This window comes from Pongo abelii, chromosome 8 (assembly GCF_028885655.2).
Source record: "Pongo abelii isolate AG06213 chromosome 8, NHGRI_mPonAbe1-v2.0_pri, whole genome shotgun sequence".
In the NCBI taxonomy this organism is placed as follows: domain Eukaryota; kingdom Metazoa; phylum Chordata; class Mammalia; order Primates; family Hominidae; genus Pongo; species Pongo abelii.
The window spans coordinates 122148038-122167738 of NC_071993.2; the positions used below are offsets into that span (position 1 = coordinate 122148038).

General features: G+C 39.6%; 1 protein-coding gene across 4 annotated transcripts in view; it reads left to right on the forward strand.

The window, feature by feature from the left end:
* The first annotated feature begins 201 nt into the window (after positions 1–201).
* The window catches only part of ATRNL1 (attractin like 1), an 839413-nt gene continuing 819913 nt past the window's right edge, over positions 202–19701 (forward strand). For 2 of the 4 annotated variants that reach the window (XM_024254147.3, XM_054522910.2), the window contains exon 1: positions 459–882. In XM_024254147.3, coding sequence (XP_024109915.2) covers positions 590–882 — 293 coding nt within the window. In that variant the 5' untranslated portion in view covers positions 459–589. Of the gene's footprint in view, positions 883–2375; positions 3707–19701 lie in introns of those variants that run through there. The other 2 variants (XM_024254146.3, XM_054522911.2) reach the window with 2 other exon arrangements.

The window sequence follows — 19701 nt, forward strand, 5'->3', positions numbered from 1 at the left end:
TCCCGGGCTCCTGGCGCTGCCGCTGCAGCCGGCTCGAGGCACCGGCGACAGAATGGCTGCCGGGGCGCCCTTGACCGCCGGGCGGGCGAGGCGGGGCTGACCGCCGCCTCCTTGATCGCCCCCTTCCGCGTTGGGCGCGCCCACTTCGGGGCGCCCGCTCGGCCCCCGCCCTCCCGGGCGCGCGGCGCTCGGAGCCGAGGCAGTTGGCGCGGGCCGCGGGCGAGGCGGGGCCGCGCGCGGGGTCCCCTCCTCCTCCCGGTCAGATCCCCTCAGGAGCGCCGGGCGCAGTCTGCGCCTCCCGCTCCCCGCCTCCGGCCGGGTCCGGGACGCCGCGGCTGTGGGGTCGGCCCGCTAAGGACAAGGTCAGGAGACTGGGTGGCGATGCCCGAGTGCGACTGGAGGCAGCCGAGCGGAGGCGACGGCGGTTGGGATCTGTCCCTCCTGACCAGGGAGCGGGACTGGGACGGGCGCCGGTGAGGAGGGAAGAAGAAGCGGCGGCGGAGAGGTTTTCTGCGGCCGGAATTCCCTTCAACAGCATCCCTGTCGGCGCCCGCGAGCGCAGTCTCGCCGGGCAGGGGCGCCGGGGAAGATGGAGACTGGGGGCCGGGCCCGCACTGGTACCCCGCATCCGGCGGCCCAGGGGCTGTGGAGGGCTCGGCCGGCGGGCGGCGGCGGCGGGGGCGCCTCCTCCTGGCTGCTGGACGGGAACAGCTGGCTGCTGTGCTATGGCTTCCTCTACCTGGCGTTCTACGCGCAGGTGTCCCAGTCCAAGCCGTGCGAGAGGACCGGCTCCTGCTTCTCGGGCCGCTGTGTCAACTCCACCTGCCTCTGCGACCCGGGCTGGGTGGGGGACCAGTGCCAGCACTGCCAGGGCAGGTTCAAGTAAGTGTCTTCGCCGGACCCAGAACCTGCAGCCCTGCCTCGCTCCCGTCGCGGCCTTCCCAGCCCCCGTCGCGGCCTCCCCCTCCCCCGTCGCTGCCTCTGATCCCCCGGCCGGGAGTGAACCTCAGCGCGCGGCGGGAGCGGGCAAGAGTGGGGCCCGTGCCGCGCCCCCTCCAGCCCCGGGGCGCCCCGGGAGCGCTCGGGCCCGCGCGGAGCCCTGACCAACGGGGAGCTAAGCATTTCTCGAGCGTTCCAGATGTCCGCAGCGACTTCTGATCCGCTGTTCAGCACGAACATTTTCACAATCAGTTATGATGCCCAGCACCATTTTCTTGGGATAATATTTTAAAATCAGAAATTGTCCAAGTTACTTATGAAATACATGCGCATTGTGAAAAATTCACAAAAGTGTAAAGGTTCAGTTATGCTCTACCAGTACCTCTCTCTTTCCCTATCCTCCTCTTCTCTCTAGAGGTGACCCCTTCTAGCATTTATTTAGTCATCATAGTGATCTTAATAAGTAGAGTTTATGATGGACTTGCTAAGTGCCAGACACTCTTCTAAGCGCTTTATGTCGATTTTCTCATTTATTCCTTACAACTCTATGAGTTGCTAGAATTATTACGCTGGATTTACGGAGAGAAATCGAGGCGATACAGTTAAGTAACTTGGCCAGGATTACACAGTAGTAAGGGCCGAGTTTTGATTCCAAATCAGCTGGCACATTCTGGAGCCAGTACACACTCCAGAATGTGTACTTTTAACGAATTTGCTGTGTTGTATTTGCTAGGACAATCTTGAATTGAGAAATACAAAGGTGACTTTAGGTTAGATAGAAGGATGAAATACTCGGACGTTTTTACGTGGTGAGGATAATGGATTTTTTTCTGATCGGTTAATTCACTATCAGCTTTTGTGCGGGAACATCGCTTTGGCTTTTCTGAAGCTCAAGGAGCCTAAGAAGTTTGCTTGCTAAGGTGAAGGTACTTTCTTCGTACTGGTTGGTGTTTATTACATTCTTGCCTGATATAAAAAGCAATGGGTCACAGTGTAGGGGAGTAGCAAAAGTCAGCTAACGTTGGGGCAGGCTTCTAACAACATGCAGGTAAGAGTCATTAAGAAAGTCAGCTTCTTAGTCTTCTAGATACTTAATATGAAGTTTGCCGGCTGGTTTGTGGCTCTTGAATATTGTAGATTACTGATATTGTTAGGCTGATAGCCAAAATCTAGGTGAAATTTCTCTTGGGCTCTAAGGCAAAGGTAAGACTGGTTCACCTTATTAATGTATTCTAGGACAATTTCCTGGAGTTTTAAACACAGCATACTTACCCCTTCTTTTAAAAAAAAAACAAAAACTTACTATTACTGATTAAAATAAATGTCCCTTAAAACTCAATGTAAAAATGTATATTTTTAAAATGGCACTTTAAAATTTTAGGTAGAGTCTATGATTTAAATTAACTAGAAGGTTTTGGAAGTGAAATCTTAAAGTGAAGTTTTATGAAATTTATGCAATAGGTTGAAATTTTTCTAGGGTTTATACTTTAAAGTTAGTATAGCAATGTAGTTTTAAAACTACTTTTTAAAAAAATTAGGAGAGATGCCGATTAAAAGTTTAAAAAGTGTTTCAAGATGAGGAAAGAGATCTTAATGAATTCTGCTTGTTAGTTGCTTTTTTTTGCTTGTGTTCTTAAACGTTTGCTATGACAGTGGAATTCAGCGTCTTTACCTAGCAAGAGAGAATTTTGAACATATAAACTGGTAGTCAGCAGTGAAAAAGCCTCATCCATTTTTTACATTTTTTTACATAAATAGGGAGAGTGCCTGATTTATATGTAATTTAGGGATATTGGCTTTTGTGTGGGTGGGTTTGCTCCGTTTGTCTAAAGAGGACAAAAATTGCTGCAGTCCTGAGAAGCTTCATATTTATTATACATTTTAAAGTAGCGGAACTTGTTAATCAGCTGGATCAGCAGCCTGTGACCTCACTAGCAGATGTTGTCCCAGTTAAAAAGATCACAGATCAAGTTAAAACTAGCTTAAATAACATTGAGAGGTGGTGTTCATACACAAAATACATTAGTGAGTAGAAGAAGAATAGATATTTGATGTAGATATTGTTAAATAACAGTAAATCCTGAGCTAATCACTGATTATTCATTATTTCCTTGGAAGCTATTATTTCCTAGGACTCATTGTATTCTATTGGGTAAATGCTTTTGCATTTCTCTGTGGAATACAAGCTATTAATTAGAGTAAATATAACTGGTGTAACTATCTGTGTTTTTATTATGTATACTCTTAGGGATAAAGAACACATTGGTATTTAATGTTAAAGAGAAGGATTATATTTAGTAGAAAAGAATTCTTGGTAAAGTACATGCAAATAAACCTATGAAAGGTTTATTTGAAGATAGTAGCTTGTTTTACCTGGCGTTTGAAGTAATAACACAGTGGGAAAGACTTTAACTAGAAAATCTCACTTCACTAATTATCTTGAAAATCTTTTTCTAAACTGAAGGATAGCAACCTTACAAACAGACATCAAAAATGATTGATCAATCTTGGTAAGCAGGTGTCAAAATTAATTGGTTGGCTCCATGGTAACTTAGCTTTTTTTCTACTATAGGGATTTCGCCAGGGAATAAAAGTGTTCTTCAAATGCATCTTGAGGATAGAAGATTGATAGTTGGGGGAAGAAATGCAGAAGCAAATATAGTATCAAAAGTGGTACTTCAGTTCTCTTAGCATTGATTCCAGTCTTCTGTTTCCATTTGAAAAGAATAAAGCACTCAGAATAACAAGCCATTCCTTCCTTACACAGGTAAAACAAAAGGAACATTGATTTTTCACCCAAAGCTAGACTAAAGGATTTGGGATTGAGAATAGGAAAATATATTTGAAATATAATAATCAAAGATACAGACTGTAATTCAAGTTGTATTTATTTGAATAGTTCAGTGTAATGTTAAGCAAGAAAATATTTTGCTATAATCTATTTGAATGACATTCTCTTTTAGAAGGGAGCTCTTGAGAATTAATTTTGTAGAGTAGTTGAGATTTATATAAATTTATATAAAGAGTATTTCTCTTTATATTAGACAAATATAAAGGGGTATATTTTTACCCCTCTTAGGTTAGTCAAATTTGGATACTTCATTTCACGCATTTAAAATGGAAGTATGCTGGGTGCCGTGGCTCAGGCCTGTAATCCCAGCACTTTGGGAGGCCGAGGTGGGAGGATCCCTTGAGCCCAGAAGTTTGAGGTCAGCCTGGGCAAGATAGTGAGACCTCATCTCTACAAAAAATATTTAAAAAGTAGCTGGGCATGGTGGCACACACCTGTGGTCACAGCTACGAGAGAGTAAGGCGGAAGGATTACTTGAGCTCAGGAGGTTGAGGCTGCAGTGAGCTGTAATCACACCACTGCGCTCCAGCCTGGGTATCAGAGTGAGACTCTTCTCAAAATTTTATATGTACATATATGAAGCATTCTATTTGTAGTGACAGCAAAATGAAGATATAATGATATAATGTCAGGAATTAGGTTGTTATTGTAAACAAAAAGGGGCAGAATTAAGTGTGTAAACTCTTCCCCTAAGCTGTTAAAAATATATGCATATTGCCTGGCTTGGTGTCTCACGCCTGTAATCCCAACGCTTTGAGAGGCCGAGGTGGGTGGATCATGACGTCAGGAGATCGAGACCATCCTAGCTAACAAGGTGAAACCCCGTCTCTATTAAAAAGACAAAAATTAGCCGGGTGTGATGGCACGCGCCTGTAGTCCCAGTTACTTAGGAGGCTGAGGCAGGAGAATCACTTGAACCCAGGAGGTGGAGGTTGCAGTGAGCATAGGTCACGCCACTGCACTCCAGCCTGGGCAACAGAGCGAGACTGTGTCTCAAAACAAAACAAAAATAAACAAAAAATAAAAATAAAACAAATATATATATGCGTATGTAAATACATATATATTTGGAATCATTTTTACTTGTAAGGAAACTGACAGTAATTATAAACTTAAACTGAATGTTCCCTGTCCCTGAGACTTCTTTATTTCAAAGTTTTGTTGTAATGGATAATTTATATCCATGGATTATTTTTACATTATTAAAGTATGTAATCACACAGTAGGAATTTAAAATAATTTAAATTGAGTGTTTCTTAGATTCTAAATTGATAAGATAAGTTACTTGTAGTAGCATAGTAGCATGGTTTTCAAGAACACGTGTCTGCATGATTTGGCCCCTTTAGCTGATTAGACTCAGGCCTCCTTTCCTCTGCCCTGACTGGTCTTTTAAAGTTCTTTGAAAGTGTCACATTCTTTTTGGCCTTAGTGCATTTTATACACAGTTACTTCTGTGAACTCTTTCCTCTCTGGTCTTTTGCATGATTACTGATCATCCTTCTAATCTTAGCTTAAATACTGGTTTCTTTTTTTTTTTTTTTTGAGACCGAGTCTGGCTCTGTCGCCCAGGCTGGAGTGCAGTGGCGCAGTCTCGGCTTACTGCAAGCTCCGCTTCCTGGGTTCACGCCATTCTCCTGCCTCAGCCTCCCAAGTAGCTGGGACTACAGGCGCCCGCCACTATGCCCGGCTAATTTTTTGTTTAGTAGAGGCAGGGTTTCACCGTGTTAGCCAGGATGGTCTCGATCTCCTGACCTCGTGATCCACCCGCCTCAGCCTCCTAAAGTGCTGGGATTACAGGCGTGAGCCACTGCGCCTGGCCGCTTAAATAGTAGTTTCTAAAGGAGGCTTGTCTGACTCTTCACACTAGGTTACCCCTTATATTCTGCCCTTATAGCACTATTTTTCCTTCTTAGTATTGTCAAAAATGAGGTATTTAATTATAATTTTGATAGTTATTTAAACAAAATTTTTAAGAGATTGAGGTATAATTGTCAAACAGCACAATTTAAAATGTACAATTTATTTATTTAAATTATACAATTTTGATAAGTTTTGTCATATGTATTTGCATCTGAAACTGTCACCACAATCAAAATCATAAAAATCTCAATCACGCTAGAAAGTTTCCATGTGCTTTCTTTGTAAACCCTCCCTTTCCCAGTTGCCTATTCCTGTCCCAGGGCAACTGTTGATCCGCTTTTTCTAACTATAGATTTGTTGGTATTTTCTAGAGCTTTTTGTAAATAGAATCATACATTATATACTTCTTTTTTGTCTGGCTTCTTTCACACAGCATGTTTATTTTGAGATTCATTCATGGTGTATTAGTAGTTTATTCTACTGTCGAATAGTGTTCCAGTGTCTGGATACACCACAATTTGTTTATCCATTCAACTGCTGATGGGCATTTGGATTGTTTCAAATTTTTGGCTGTTCCTTATAAAGCTGCTATGAAGTTTCATGTGGAAGCCTTTATATCTTTGTATAGTCATATGTTTTCCTTTCTCTTGGGGAAATAACCTGAGAATGGCTGGATCATATGGGTAGATACATGTGTAACTGTTAAAGAAACTGACAAACTGTTTTCCAAAGTAGTTGTATCATTTATGTTCTACCAGCAGTGAGTCAGTGTTCTATCTAGTTAATTTCACATCCATACCAATACTTGGTATGGTTAGTCTTTTAAATTTTTGTGATTCTAATAAGTGAATGGTATATTATTGGGTTTTAGTTTGCATTTCCCTAATTACTAATGATATTGAGTATCTTCTCATCTGCTTACTTGCCATCTGTATATCTTCTTTAATAGGCATTTATTCAGATCTTTTGCATGTTAAAAAAATTTTCTTACTGATTTTTGTGAGTTCTTTACATTTTCTGGATTACTAGCTTCTTATGAAGTATATCGTTTGCATATATTTTCTACCAGTCTGGGGCTTGTCTATGAAAACACAATGAAAAGAGAACGAAATGTCTTGACAGTATTTTTCAAAGAATCTAAGTTTTAAATTGGTTAATTCCAGTTTATCATTTTTTTCTTTTATGGATTATGCTTTTCATGTTGTGCCTAAGAAAAGTTTGCCTAGGCTGGGTACTGTGGCTCATGTGTGTAATCCCAGCACTTTGGGAGCCTGAGACAGGAGGATCACTTGAGTCTAGGAGTTTGAGAGCAGCCTGGGAAACAAGGCAACACCGTGCCTATACAAAAACATTTGAAAAATTAGCTGGGCGTGGCGGTGTGTGCATTTAGCCCATCTACTTGGAAGGCTGAGATGGGAGGATCACTTTTAACACAGGAATTGGAGGCTGTAGTGAGCTGAGCTGTGATTGTGTCACTGTACTCCAGCCTGGGCAACACAGCAAGACCATGTCTTTAAAAAATAAAAAAAAGAAAGAAAAAAGAAAACTGCCTAAACCAAGTTGATGAAGATTTTCTTCATTTTTTTTCTCTAGAAGTTTTGTAATTTTAGATTTTACATTTATATTTATGGTCCATTTTAAGTTAATTTCTATATATGGGGAGAGGTATGAATCTAAATTCAGTTTTTTGGCATATAGGTATTTGTTTTAGCAGTATTTGTTGAGAAGAGTATTCTTTCTCTGTTAAAGTAGCTTTGCACCTTTGTTGAAACCATTCATATATTTGTGTTTCTATTTCTGGACTCTGCTTTGTTTCTTGATCTCTTTGTCTATTTGTATGTCAGTACAACAATGTCTTGATTATTGTTTCTTTGTAAGTCTTGAATTCTGGGAGTGTTTTTCAGTTTTGTTATTTTCCAGTTATTTTGGCTACTCTGAGTCCTTTGTATTTCCATATGAATTTTAGAATCAGCTTGTCAGTTTCTATAAGAAGCCTACTAGGATTTTGTTTGTAATTATGTTGAGTCTATAGATCAGTTTTGGGGAAAATGAATACCTTGTCAATATTGAGTTTCCTAACATGGTATATCTGTTTATTTATTTAGTTGTTTAATCTGTCAGCAGTGTTTTTAAATTTCTAGTGAATAGTTCTTGCACCTCTTTTGTCAGATTTTTCCGTAAGTAGTTAATATTTTTGGATGCTATTGTAAATGGCATTTTTTAAACTTTCACTTTTGATTGTTGCTGTTATACTGAAACACAACTGATTTTTGTATGTTTGATTTTTTATCTTGCAATCTTGCCAAACTTGCTTATTACTTGTAGTAGATTTTTGCAGATTCCTTATGGTTTTCTACTTAGATGATTATATTGTTTACAGATAAAGATATATTTACTTCTTTCTTTGCAATCTAGATGCCTTTTTTTTTTCTTGCCTTATTTCACTGGCCAGAACCTCTATTACAGTAATGAATAGAGGTGATGAGAGTGGTCAATCTTACTCATGATTTAGGGGGAGATATTTGATCTTTAACCATGAAGTATGATGTTATCTGTAAGTTTTTTTTTTAGATGCCTTTTATCACACTGAGAAAGTTCCCTTCTATTCCTAGTTTGCCAAGAGTTTTTACCAGTGATGGAAACTGGATTGCATTAAATGCATTTTCTGTGCCCATTGAGATAATCATATGATTTTTTCAAGTTTGTTAACATGGTGAATTATGTACATAATTTTTGAATGTTAAACCAACCTCACATTCCTAAGATAAACTTCCTCTGACACGATATGCATTCCTTTTTATTTTAGGTTGGATTTGGTTTGTTAAAGTTTTATTTAGAATTTTTGTATCTGTGTTCGTGAGAGATATTAGTCTGCACTTTTCTTATAATATATGACTAGTTTTGGTGACAAGCTAATGCTGGCCTCATATAATGAGCCCCATGGGACTCTCCTGATCATTTGCTGAAAGAGTTTTTAGGGAATTCGCGTTATTTCTTCATTAGTGTTTGGTGGAATTCACCATTGACGCCCTCTAGGCCTGAAGTTTTCTTTAACTCTAAATTCAACTTTTATTAATATAAATTCAACTTATTTAATATACAGAAGGCTATACGACTAGAATCCTTTAAAATTTATTGGCCAGAATATTGTCTATCTTGGTAAGTATTTTTTTGGGTGTGTGAAAATAATGCGTATTCTTCTATTGATGGGTGGAGTGTTGTATACATTTCAGTTAGGTCAACTTGGTTGATAGTCTTGTTCAAGTCTTCTACAACCATTCTGATTTTCTGTCTGTTTTTACCACTTATTGAGAGAAGGGTATCTTCAGTTATAATTCTGTATTTACCTGTTTGTCCCTGCTGTCTTATCTGTTTATCCTTCGTGTATTTTGAAACTATGTTATTAGGTGCATAAAATTTTGGATTATGTCCTCCTGATAAACTGAGCCTTTATCATTATCCAATGACCATTTGTTGAAAAGACTATCCTTTTTTCATTAATGTCTTTGTATCTTTATTGAAAGTTAATTGGACATCTTTATGTATATTTATTTTTTGACTCTTTTCTGTTCCATTGATCAATATCTCTATCCTTTTGCAAATTCTTCACTTACTTTATTAATGTATGTATGTACTTTATTAATGTATGTATATGTGTATATATATACATACATATATTTGAGACAGAGTCTCACTCTGTTGCCCAGGCTGGAGTGCAGTGGCATGGTATTGGCTCACTGAAATCTCTGCTCGCCGGGTTCAAGCGGTTCTCCTGCCTCAGCCTCTCGAGCAGCTGGGATTACAAGCACGTGCCACCACACCTGGCTAATTTTTGTATTTTTGGTAGAGATGAGGTTTTGCCATGTTGGCCAGGCTGGTGGTCTCTAATTCCTGACCTCAGGTGATCCACCCACCTCGGCCTCCCAAAATACTAGGATTAGTATATTTTTACAGTAAGTCTTGAAGTTAGATAATGAGATTCTCCCAACTTTATTTTTATTTTTGAAAATTTACTTGGTTCATTTTGTTTTTCATATACATTTTAGAACAGTTTGTCAATTAAAAAAGACTTGCTGGGATTTTTATTGAGATTATGTTGACTTAGTAAATCATTTTGAGGAGAATTGATATGTAAATAATATTGAATTATCTTGTTCCTCATTGCGGTATGTTTTTTTCATCTATTTGGGTTTTCATTGATTTTTTACAACAGTTTTTTGTAGTTATCAGATACAGATTCTGTGTATATATTTTTAGTGGGTTTTTTTTTTTTTTTTTTTCTTTGAGATGGAGTCGCATGATCTCGGCTTACTGCAACCCCTGCTTCCTGGGTTCACGTGATTCTTGTGCCTCAGCCTCTTGAGTAGCTGGGATTACAGGCGCCCATCATCGCGCCTGGCTGATTTTTTGTATTTTTTGTAGAGATGGGGTTTCACCATGTTGGCCAGGCTGGTCTCGAACTTCTGACCTCAGGCAATCCGCCTGCCTCAGCCTCCCAAAGTGCTGGGATTACAGATGTGAGCCACTGCACCTGGCCATATTTTTCAATTTTATACCAAAATATTTTATGTTCTTTAAGGCTATTGTAGTTGGTAGTATTTCTTTTAATTTCAATTTCCAGTTTGTAGATTTTAAAAAAATAATAAGGGAATATTATAAATGACTTTATGCCCATAAATTTGAAGTAAATGAAATGGACCAATTCCCTGTATCATACAAATTAACAAAAGTCACTCATGAGGAGGTAAATGAAATGAATATTTCTATGTCTATTGAATAAATTGAATTCAAATTGCAAACCTTCATACAAGGAAAATTTCAGGCTCAGATGGCATGACTGGTAAATTTTACCAAATGTTTAAGAAAGAAGTAATACTAATTCTATGTAAGTTTTTCTAGAAGACAGAATAAGAGAGAATACTTTCTAACTTAATTTGCAAGGCTGGCATTACCATGATAAGAAAACCAAAGAAAGGCATTACCAGAAAAGAGCAATAGCTGTCATGAACACAGAAGCAAAAATCTTTAACAAAGTATTAGCAAATCATATCTAGCAATACATAAAAAACATAATACATTGTGACCAAGTAGAGGTTATCCCAGTAGTACAAGGCTGACTAAACATTTGGAAATCTTTCTTTGGTGATATTTCCTTGCCCATATCTCTTTATTTTTTATTTTTGTGGTTACATTATAGGTGTATACATTTATGGGATAAATGAGATATTTTGATACAGGTATACAATGCCTAATAACCACATCAGGGTAAATAGGGTATTCTTTACCTCAAGCATTTATCCTTTCTTTGTGTTATAAACAATTCATACTAATTATACTTTCTACCCATTAACCATCCCCATTTCCCCCACCCCAATACCTTTCCCAGCCTCAGGTAACCATCATTCTACTCTCTATCTCCATGAATTCAATTATTTTAATTTTTAGCTCCCAGAAATAACTGAGAAAATGCAATGTTTGTCTTTCTGTGCCTGGCTTATTTCATGTAATGTAATGACGTCCAGTTCCATCCATGTTGTTGTGAATGACAGGATATCATTCTTTTTTGTGGCTGAATAGTACTCCCTTGTGTATATGTACCACATTTTATTTATCCATTCATTTGTTGATGGTCATTTCAGTTGCTTCCAAATTTTGGCTATTGTGAATAGAGCTGCAGCAAACATTGAAGTACAGCTGTCTCGTCAATATACTGATTTCCTTTCTTTTAGGTATATACCTAGCAGTGGGATTGCCGAATCATATGGTAGCTCTATTTTTAATTTCTTGAGGAACCTGCAAACTGTTCTCCATAGTAGTTACACTAATTTACCTTCTCACCCACAATGTAGGAGGGTTCCCTTTTCTCTATATCCTTGCCAGCATTTGTTTCTGTCTGCCTTTTGGATATGAGCTGTTTAACTGGAGTGAGATGATATCACATTGCAGTTTTGATTTTCATTTCTCTGATGATCAGTGATGTTGAGCACCTTTTTATTTACCTTTTGACATTGGTATGTCTTCTTTTGAGAAATATCTATTCAGATCTTTTGCATATTTTTGAATTGGATTATTAGATTTTTTTTCTTACAGTGTTGTTTGAGCTTATTATATATTCTGGTTATTAATCCCTTGTCAGAATGATAGTTTGCAAATATTTTCTTCCATTTTGTGGATTGTCTCTTCATGTTGTTGATTGTTTCCTTTGCTGTGCAGAAACTTTTTAACTCGACATGATCCCATTTATTCATTTTTGCTTTGGTTGCCTGTGCTTGTGGGGTATTACTCAAGAAATCTTTGCCTAGTCTCCAGGTGTCCTGGAGAGTTTTCCCAATGTTGTAGTAGTTTCATAGTTTGAGGTCTTAGATTTCTAAGTCTTTAATCCATTTTCATTTGATTGTTGTATATGGTGAGAGATAGGGGTCCAGCTTTATTATTCTTCATATAGATATCCAGTATTCCCAGCACAATTTATTGAGGAGACTGTTACTTCCCCAGTGTATGTGCTTGACACCTTTGTCAAAAATGAGTTCACTGTAAGTATGGATTTATTCTGGGTTCCCTATTCTGTAATTGTTCTATGTGTCCTTTTTTTTTTTTCTTTTTTTTTAATGCCAGTACCATGCTGCTTTGGTTACTATAGCTCTGTGGTATAATTTAAAGTCAGGTAATATGATGCTTCCAGTATTGCTTTTTGCTCAGAATGGCTTTGGCTATTCTGGGTCTTTTTGGTTCCACATACATTTTATGATTTTTTTTTCTATTTTTGTGAAAAATGTCATTGGCATTTTGATAGGGATTACCTTGAATCTGTAGATTATTTTGGATAGTATGAACATTTAAATTAATATTGATTCTTCCAATCCATGAGCATGAAATATCTTTCCATTTTTTTTGGTGTCTTCTTCAATTTCTTTCATTTTTCCCCTGCCTAGAGATTTGTGGAACTTTGAACTTCAGTGAGATGATTTAAGGTATCTGGCAGAAGAAATTTCTAAGCAGCAAAGCATTCAAGATGTGACTTGGGTGCTGTTAAAGGCATTCCATTCTAAAAGGGAAACAGAGCATAAAAGTTTGGAAAATGTACAGCCTGACGATGATAGAAAAGAAAATCCCATTTTCTGAGGAGAAATTTAAGCCAGCTGCAGAAATTGGCATGAGTAACGAGAAGCCAAATGTTAATTCCCAAGACAATGGGGAAAATGTCCCCAGGCCATGTCAGAGGTCTTCGGGGAAGCTCCTCTCATCACAGGCCTGGAAGCATAGGAGGAAAAAATGGTTTTGTGGGCCAGGCCCAGGGTTCCTGTGCTGTATGCAGCCTAGGGACTTGGTGTCCCGTGTCCCAGCTGCTCTAGCTGTGACTAAAAGGGGCCAAGGTGCAGCTCAGGCTGTGGCTTCAGAGGGTGCAAGCTCCAAGCCTTGGCAGCTTCCATGTGGTGTTGAGCCTGCGGGTGCACAGGAGTCAAGAATCAAGGTTTGGGAACCTCTGTCTACATTTCAGAAGATTTATGGAAAAGCCTGGATGTCCAGGAAGAAGTTTGCTGCAGGGGTGGGACTCTCATGGAGAACCTTTGTAGGTCAGTGTGGAAGGGAAAAGTGGGGTTGGAGCCCCCACACAGAGTCCCTACTGGAACATTGCCTAGTGGAGCTGTGAGAAGAGGGCTACTGTCCTGCAGACCCCAGAAGAGTAGATATTTCTACACCTTGCACCATGTGCCTGGAAAAGCCGCAGATGTTCAACGACAGCCCATGAAAGCAGCCAGGATGAGGCTGCACTCTGCAAAGTCACAGGGTCAGAGGTGCCCAAGACCATGGGAACCCACCTCTTGCATCAGCGTGACCTAGATGTGAGACCTGGAGTCAAAGGAGATCATTTTGGAGCTTTAAAATTTGACTACCCTGTTGGATTTCGGATTTGCATGGGCCCTGTAACCCCTTTGTTTTGGCCAATTTCTCCCATTTGGAATGGCTGTAGTTATCCAATACCTATAGCCCTATTGTATCTAGGAAGTAACTAGCTTGCTTTTGATTTTACAGGCTCATAGATGGAAAAAACTTGCCTTGTCTCAGATGAGACCTGAAGTGAGGGGTGCTGAAATGAGTTAAGATTTGGGGGACTGTTGGGAAAGCATCATTTGTTTTGAAATGTGAGGACATGAGATTTGGAGGGGCCAGCCAGGGGCAGAATGATATGGTTTGGCTGTGTTCCCATTAAAGTCTTAGATTGAATTTTATCTGCTAGAATTTTTTGATGTGTTATGTGAAGGAATTACCCAGTGGTAGGTCATTGAATCATGGGGGCCAGTCTTTCCCGTGCTATTCTCGTGGTAGGAATAAGTCTCAACAATATCTGCTGGGTTTATCAGGGGTTTCTACTTTTGCTTCTTCCTCATTTTTCTCTTGCCGCTGCCATGTAAGAAGTGCCTTTCGCCTCCCACCATGATTCTGAGGCCTCCCCAGCCATGTGGAACTGTAAGTCTGGTTAAATCTCCTTTTCTTCCCAGTTTTGGGTGTGTCTTTGTCAGCAGTGTGAAAATGGACTAATACACTTGGTAATTTATAATGAATAGAGATATATTGGCTCATGATTCTGGAGGCTGGGAAGTCTAAGATCAAGAGGCTGACATCTTGTAAGGGCTTTCTTGCTGCATCATCCTGTGGCAGAGGGTAAATAGAGGGTCAAGGGGTAGGCAAAAGCATTCAAATCTCATCCTTTTATAAGGAATCCATTCCCCTGATAATGAACTCACTCCTGAGGTAACAGCATTAATGCCCTCATGGTTTAATCACCTCCCATTATGCCCCACCTCTCAACACTAATCCAGAGCCAACACTCAGTCCGGCACCAACTCAAAAGTCCAAAGTCTGGGGTCTCTTCTAAATCACATATAGGTGAGACTCAAGGCACAATTCATCCTGGGGCAAATTCCCTTCCAGCTGTGAGCCTATGAAATCAAAACAAGTTGTTAACTTCCAAAGTGCAATGGTGAGACAGGTATAGGATCTACATTCCTGTTCCAAAAGAAAAAAAAGGGGTAACAGGCCCCAAATAAGTCCAGAACCCAACAGAACAAACAATGTTAAATCTGAAAGCTAGAGAATAATCTTTTTTGACTTTATGTTTCACCTTCTGAGCATACTCGGATGAGGATTGGGCTCCCAAGACCTCAGGCAGCCCAGCCCTTAGGCTTTGCTGGGCTGAGCCTACATAGCAGCTCTCATGGGTTGGAGGCTCATGCCTGCCGCTTTTATAGTCTGAGGCTGCACATGGGTGACTCTATAGTTCTGAGGTCTCAGAGGCAGCCCTGCTCCCATGGCCCTATTAGGCATTGCTCTAGCAAGTACTTTATGATGACTCTGCTGCTGTAGCATCCTTTCAGATCTACATTGAGGTAGCCGCATCTCCACAACTTGTGCAGTCTGTGCACCTGCAGAATTGGCACCATGTGGATGGATACTACCAAGGTTTATTTCCTATACTTTCCAGAGCTGCAGCCAGAGACACACCCTGGTTTGCTTGAGCAGTGACTGGGGAGGCTAAGGGAAGCTGTGGCAGAATGCAGGGAGCAGATACTTGAGGGAGCACAGGGCAGTGAATGCTGAGGTCCCATAGATGCCTTTCTGGAAATTGTGATCTCAGGATCCTAGGTGGGAGGGGCAGCCCAGAAGACCTCTGAAATGCCTTCAAGATCTCTTTCTATCTTGATCAATAGCACTTGACTTCATTTTATCCATGCCAATCCCCTTATGCAAGGGTTCCTTGGCCACACCCTTGCATGCTTTGCTTTTTTGTTCTTTACATATACAAACTGTGACGTTTCCAAATCATTACTTTCTGCTTCCCTTTTAATAATATGTTTTGTTTTTAAATCATTCTACCTTGTCGCATCTTTACTATATGCAGTTAAAAGTAGCCACGCAGCTCTTTCAATATTTTGCTTAGAAATTTTTTCCACCAGATATCCTAGTGAAGCGGCTATGTTGTCTGGGGTATATACCCTGGGGTTCATCATCATGCACCAGGAAAATTTAGGGCATGGACACACACAAGGGGTTTAGGAGTAGAGGTTTAATAGGTAGAAGAAAGAGAAACAGCCTCCTTTATAAAGGAAGGGGTCTCTGATCAGAAAGGACTGGCTGGTGGCAAATGTGCCGAGTTTTATAGTCCAGTTTGAGGAGGCAGTGTTTGATTTGTGTAGGGGTCACCGATTGGTTAGATCAGGTATGAAGTTTACGTAGTGCATGGGGAAGGCTGGTTGCCCCACCATAATCTTCTTATGAAAATGGATTTCCCAGTTGATCAGCGCCATCTTGTCTGCTCCTTACAATACACATGGCTGGCAGAGAAGAGAGGATGGAGCCGCCATTTTGAAAATGTCTAGTCCTTAGTTCCTGTCGGCATTCACCCATGCAAGCTCCCAGCTTGCAGGCTGCTCTTTGTTAGAAAATGATTTGGGGCTGCTTTTCATTGAAAAGGAAAGCCTTACCAAGGACTCCCATGCCCTTGTTATCTGACTAAGTAATTCCTTTCTAACTCCCATTATACTAGCTTATTGCTCTTAAATTCTGACTTCCATGAAGCACTCAGATATGGGCACAATTCAGCCAAGTTATTTGCTGCTTCATGTCAAGGATGGCTGTTACTCCAGTTTGCAATATCTCTTTCCTCCTTTCTGTCTGAGATCTCCTCAGAATTGCCTTTACTCTCCACATTTCTACCAATATTCTGATCACAAGCACTAATGTAATTTCTACGAAGTTTTAGACTTTCCCTGCAGTTCTCTTCTGAGCCTTCATCAGAATCATCCTTAATGTTCTTTTCACGCCCATACAAGCTTTTTCTAGCCTTTTTTTCCAAACTCTCCCAGCCTCTACTTATTGCTGAGTTTCAAAGTGGCTTCCCTATTTTCAGATATTTGATAAAGCAGCGTTCTGTGCTTCAATACCAGTTTTTTTGTGTTACTCAGTTTTGTGCTGCTATAACAGAATACTTGAGACCTAGTGATTTATAATGAATAAAAATTTATTGGCTTATGATTCTGTTGGGAAGGCCAAGATTGAGGGGCCAGAATTTGGCAAGAGCTTTCTTGTTGCATCATTGCATGACAGAAGAGCAAAGAGAGGGTAAAGAGAGAAAGAGAGGAGGGCAAAAGGGGGTAAACTCATCCTTTTATAAGGAACTCATTCCTGCAATAACAGCATTAATCCATTCATGAGGGCTATGCTCTCATGGCCTAATCACCTCTCATTAGGTCCCACATCCCCACACTGTTGCATCAGGGATTAAGTTTTCAACACTTTTTTGGAGGGACACATTCAAACCATAGCAGAGACTCTGCTTCATGTCAAGGATGGCTGTTACTCCAGTTTGCAGTATCTCTTTCCTCCTTTCTGTCTGAGATCTCCTCAGAATTGCCTCATAATTAAATATTCTGTTTTAGGAGGCAATCAACTTGTTTTGGTTCAGCACACATGACCTAGCTCATTTTTCAAAAAACAGAGCAAATTAGTTACAATTTGCACCTCACCATATTCACCTTTTAAAGATGTACAGTTCACTTATGTTTAGCATATTTAGAGAGTGGTACAACCATCACCATTACCTAATTTTAGGCTGAAAAGCCAAATTATATAAACAAATTGGTATCTATGACTTGTTAAAAAATAATTTCTAGGGTATCTTATATAGTCAGTATAAAATCAAACTAATCTATACTTTAGATGTATAAAAATGAATTTTTATAATGATGTTTTATTATAACATCATTATATCAGTATTTTACCATCCTGAATTATCAAAGCATATTATAATTTCCAAAAATATAGAAATAAACTGAGGTAGGCAAAACTTTAAGATGGCCCTTTTGACTTTTATCCCTGGTATTACTGTCATGATTATGTTATGTCATTTGTCAAAAGGGAGATTATTTGGGTTTTCTTACTCTAATCACATGAGCCCTTTAAAAGCAGAGTGTTTCCCCTGGGTGCTAGCAGAAGAGGAAGCTAAAGACTCAAAGCATAAGCTGGATTTGACATGCTAATGCTTATTTGAAGATGGAGGGAGCCATGCCTGAAAGTACTAGAGAAAGTGGCCTCTTGGTGCGGAGAGCGAGCAACCCCGGTCAGCAACTGGCAAGAAAGTTGGGACCTCATTCATATAACTGGAAGGAACTGAATTCTACCAACAGTGAATAAGCCTGGAAGTGGATGCTTTTCTGGAGCCTCTGGATAACAGCCTAGCTCAATTAACACCCATCTGAGGCTATAGGGACTTCTGTCCTGTAGAACTGTGAGATAATAAATGGATGTTCTTTTAAATGTTTATGGTAATTTGTTACCAGCAGTAAAAACAAATTTAGGGGCATATTTAGCAATACATCATTGAAAAAAGTTATTTCTGGTTGAATTTCAGTCAATGATATTAAGTTAACTAGAAAATTAAATTAATTCTTTAAACATGATGGTCAATTGAGTTTTATTATCTTTAACAGTAATAATACAAGGTGATTGTGATTTATTAATTTAAGCTTTTTATAACACCTTGTGTACCTGTCTTTGATTTCTTTGGTCTGCCATGAATGGTTAGAATTAATGCTCAAAATGTTTGGCATAAGGTTACTAATTGCTGTCTGGATCCATGAAAGGAAGATGCTCTGGCATTTTAGATATCTGATTTATTTGACCCTATTTGATGCACAGTATACTTCCAGTCTACCATTTGAGCCAAAAAGTGAATAGGAGAAATATTTTACAGATAGCATAAAGTTATGAAATGATCAGTAGATGTGATGAAGTTTAGCCAAAAGGGGAAGAGATTGATCTTATCATTAGATAGTAGATTAATTTGAAAATAATGATTACCATGTGCAAGAGAAGTACTCCCTGATTAAAAAATGTTTGAGTTGTATAGTTATCTCAGTAGCTGAAGGGAACGTTGAGGAAAAAAATGTATTAATGAGCTAAAATCTTATTTGGAAATATCCTTGTTAGAATTATAGAGCTCAGAATGAGCTGATGTTTTAGTCCATTTGTATTGCTACGAAGGAATACTTAAGGCTGGATAATGTGTAAGGAAAAGAGATTTGTTTGGCTCATGATTTTGCAGGATGTACAAGAAGCATGGCATCAGCATCTGCTTGTATTGCAGGGCTCAGGCTGCGTCTACTCATGGCAGAAGGCAAATGGGAGCTGGTATCTGCAGATTTCATATGGCAGGAGAGGAAGCAAGGGGTGGGAGCAGCCAGGCCCTTTTTCATAACCAATTCTCTCAGGAACTAATAGAGCGAGAACTCACTCTTTACTGTGAGGATGGCCCCAAGCCATTCATGAGGGATCTGCCTCCATGACCCAAACACTTCTCAGTAGGCCTCACCTCTGACATTGGGGATCAAATTTCAGTGTAAGGTTTGGAGGAGTCATATATTCAAACCATAGCAGTTGAGAATTAGACCTCGAAGTCAGATAGATAATGGTTAAAATATCAGCTATATCAATACTGAATTGGAGAATGTGTTTTTCTTGTGTGGCCATAATGGGCTAATACTTCACCTCAAAATTAAATTACCCACTCATTTATGGGCCAAGTTAGGCAACTGCTGATCTGTATTGCGGGGTAGGACAACGGTAGTGGAAGATAGTAGTCAGAATGCATTTCTTGTGCCTAGAATAGTCTGACAGTGAATGATCTGATAAAGAAGTTAGGAAAAACAGTCCCATTTACAATAGCATCAAAAAACAAAACAAACACAAAAAAACAACTTACGATAAGTTTAACCAAAGAGGTAAAAGATCTATATGTAGAAAACTAGAAAACATTAATGAAAGAAATTGAAGATGACACAAGTAAATGGAAAGATACTTTGTGTATTCATGAAGTGAAAGAGTATTGCTAAAATGTCTATATTACCCAAAGTAATCCACAGATTCTATGCAATCCTATCAAAATAGAAATAGAAAAAAAATCCTATAATTTGTTTGAAATCACAAAAGACCCAAAATAGCTAAAGCAGTGTTGAGCAAAAAGAACAAAGCTAGAGGCATTATACTACTTGACT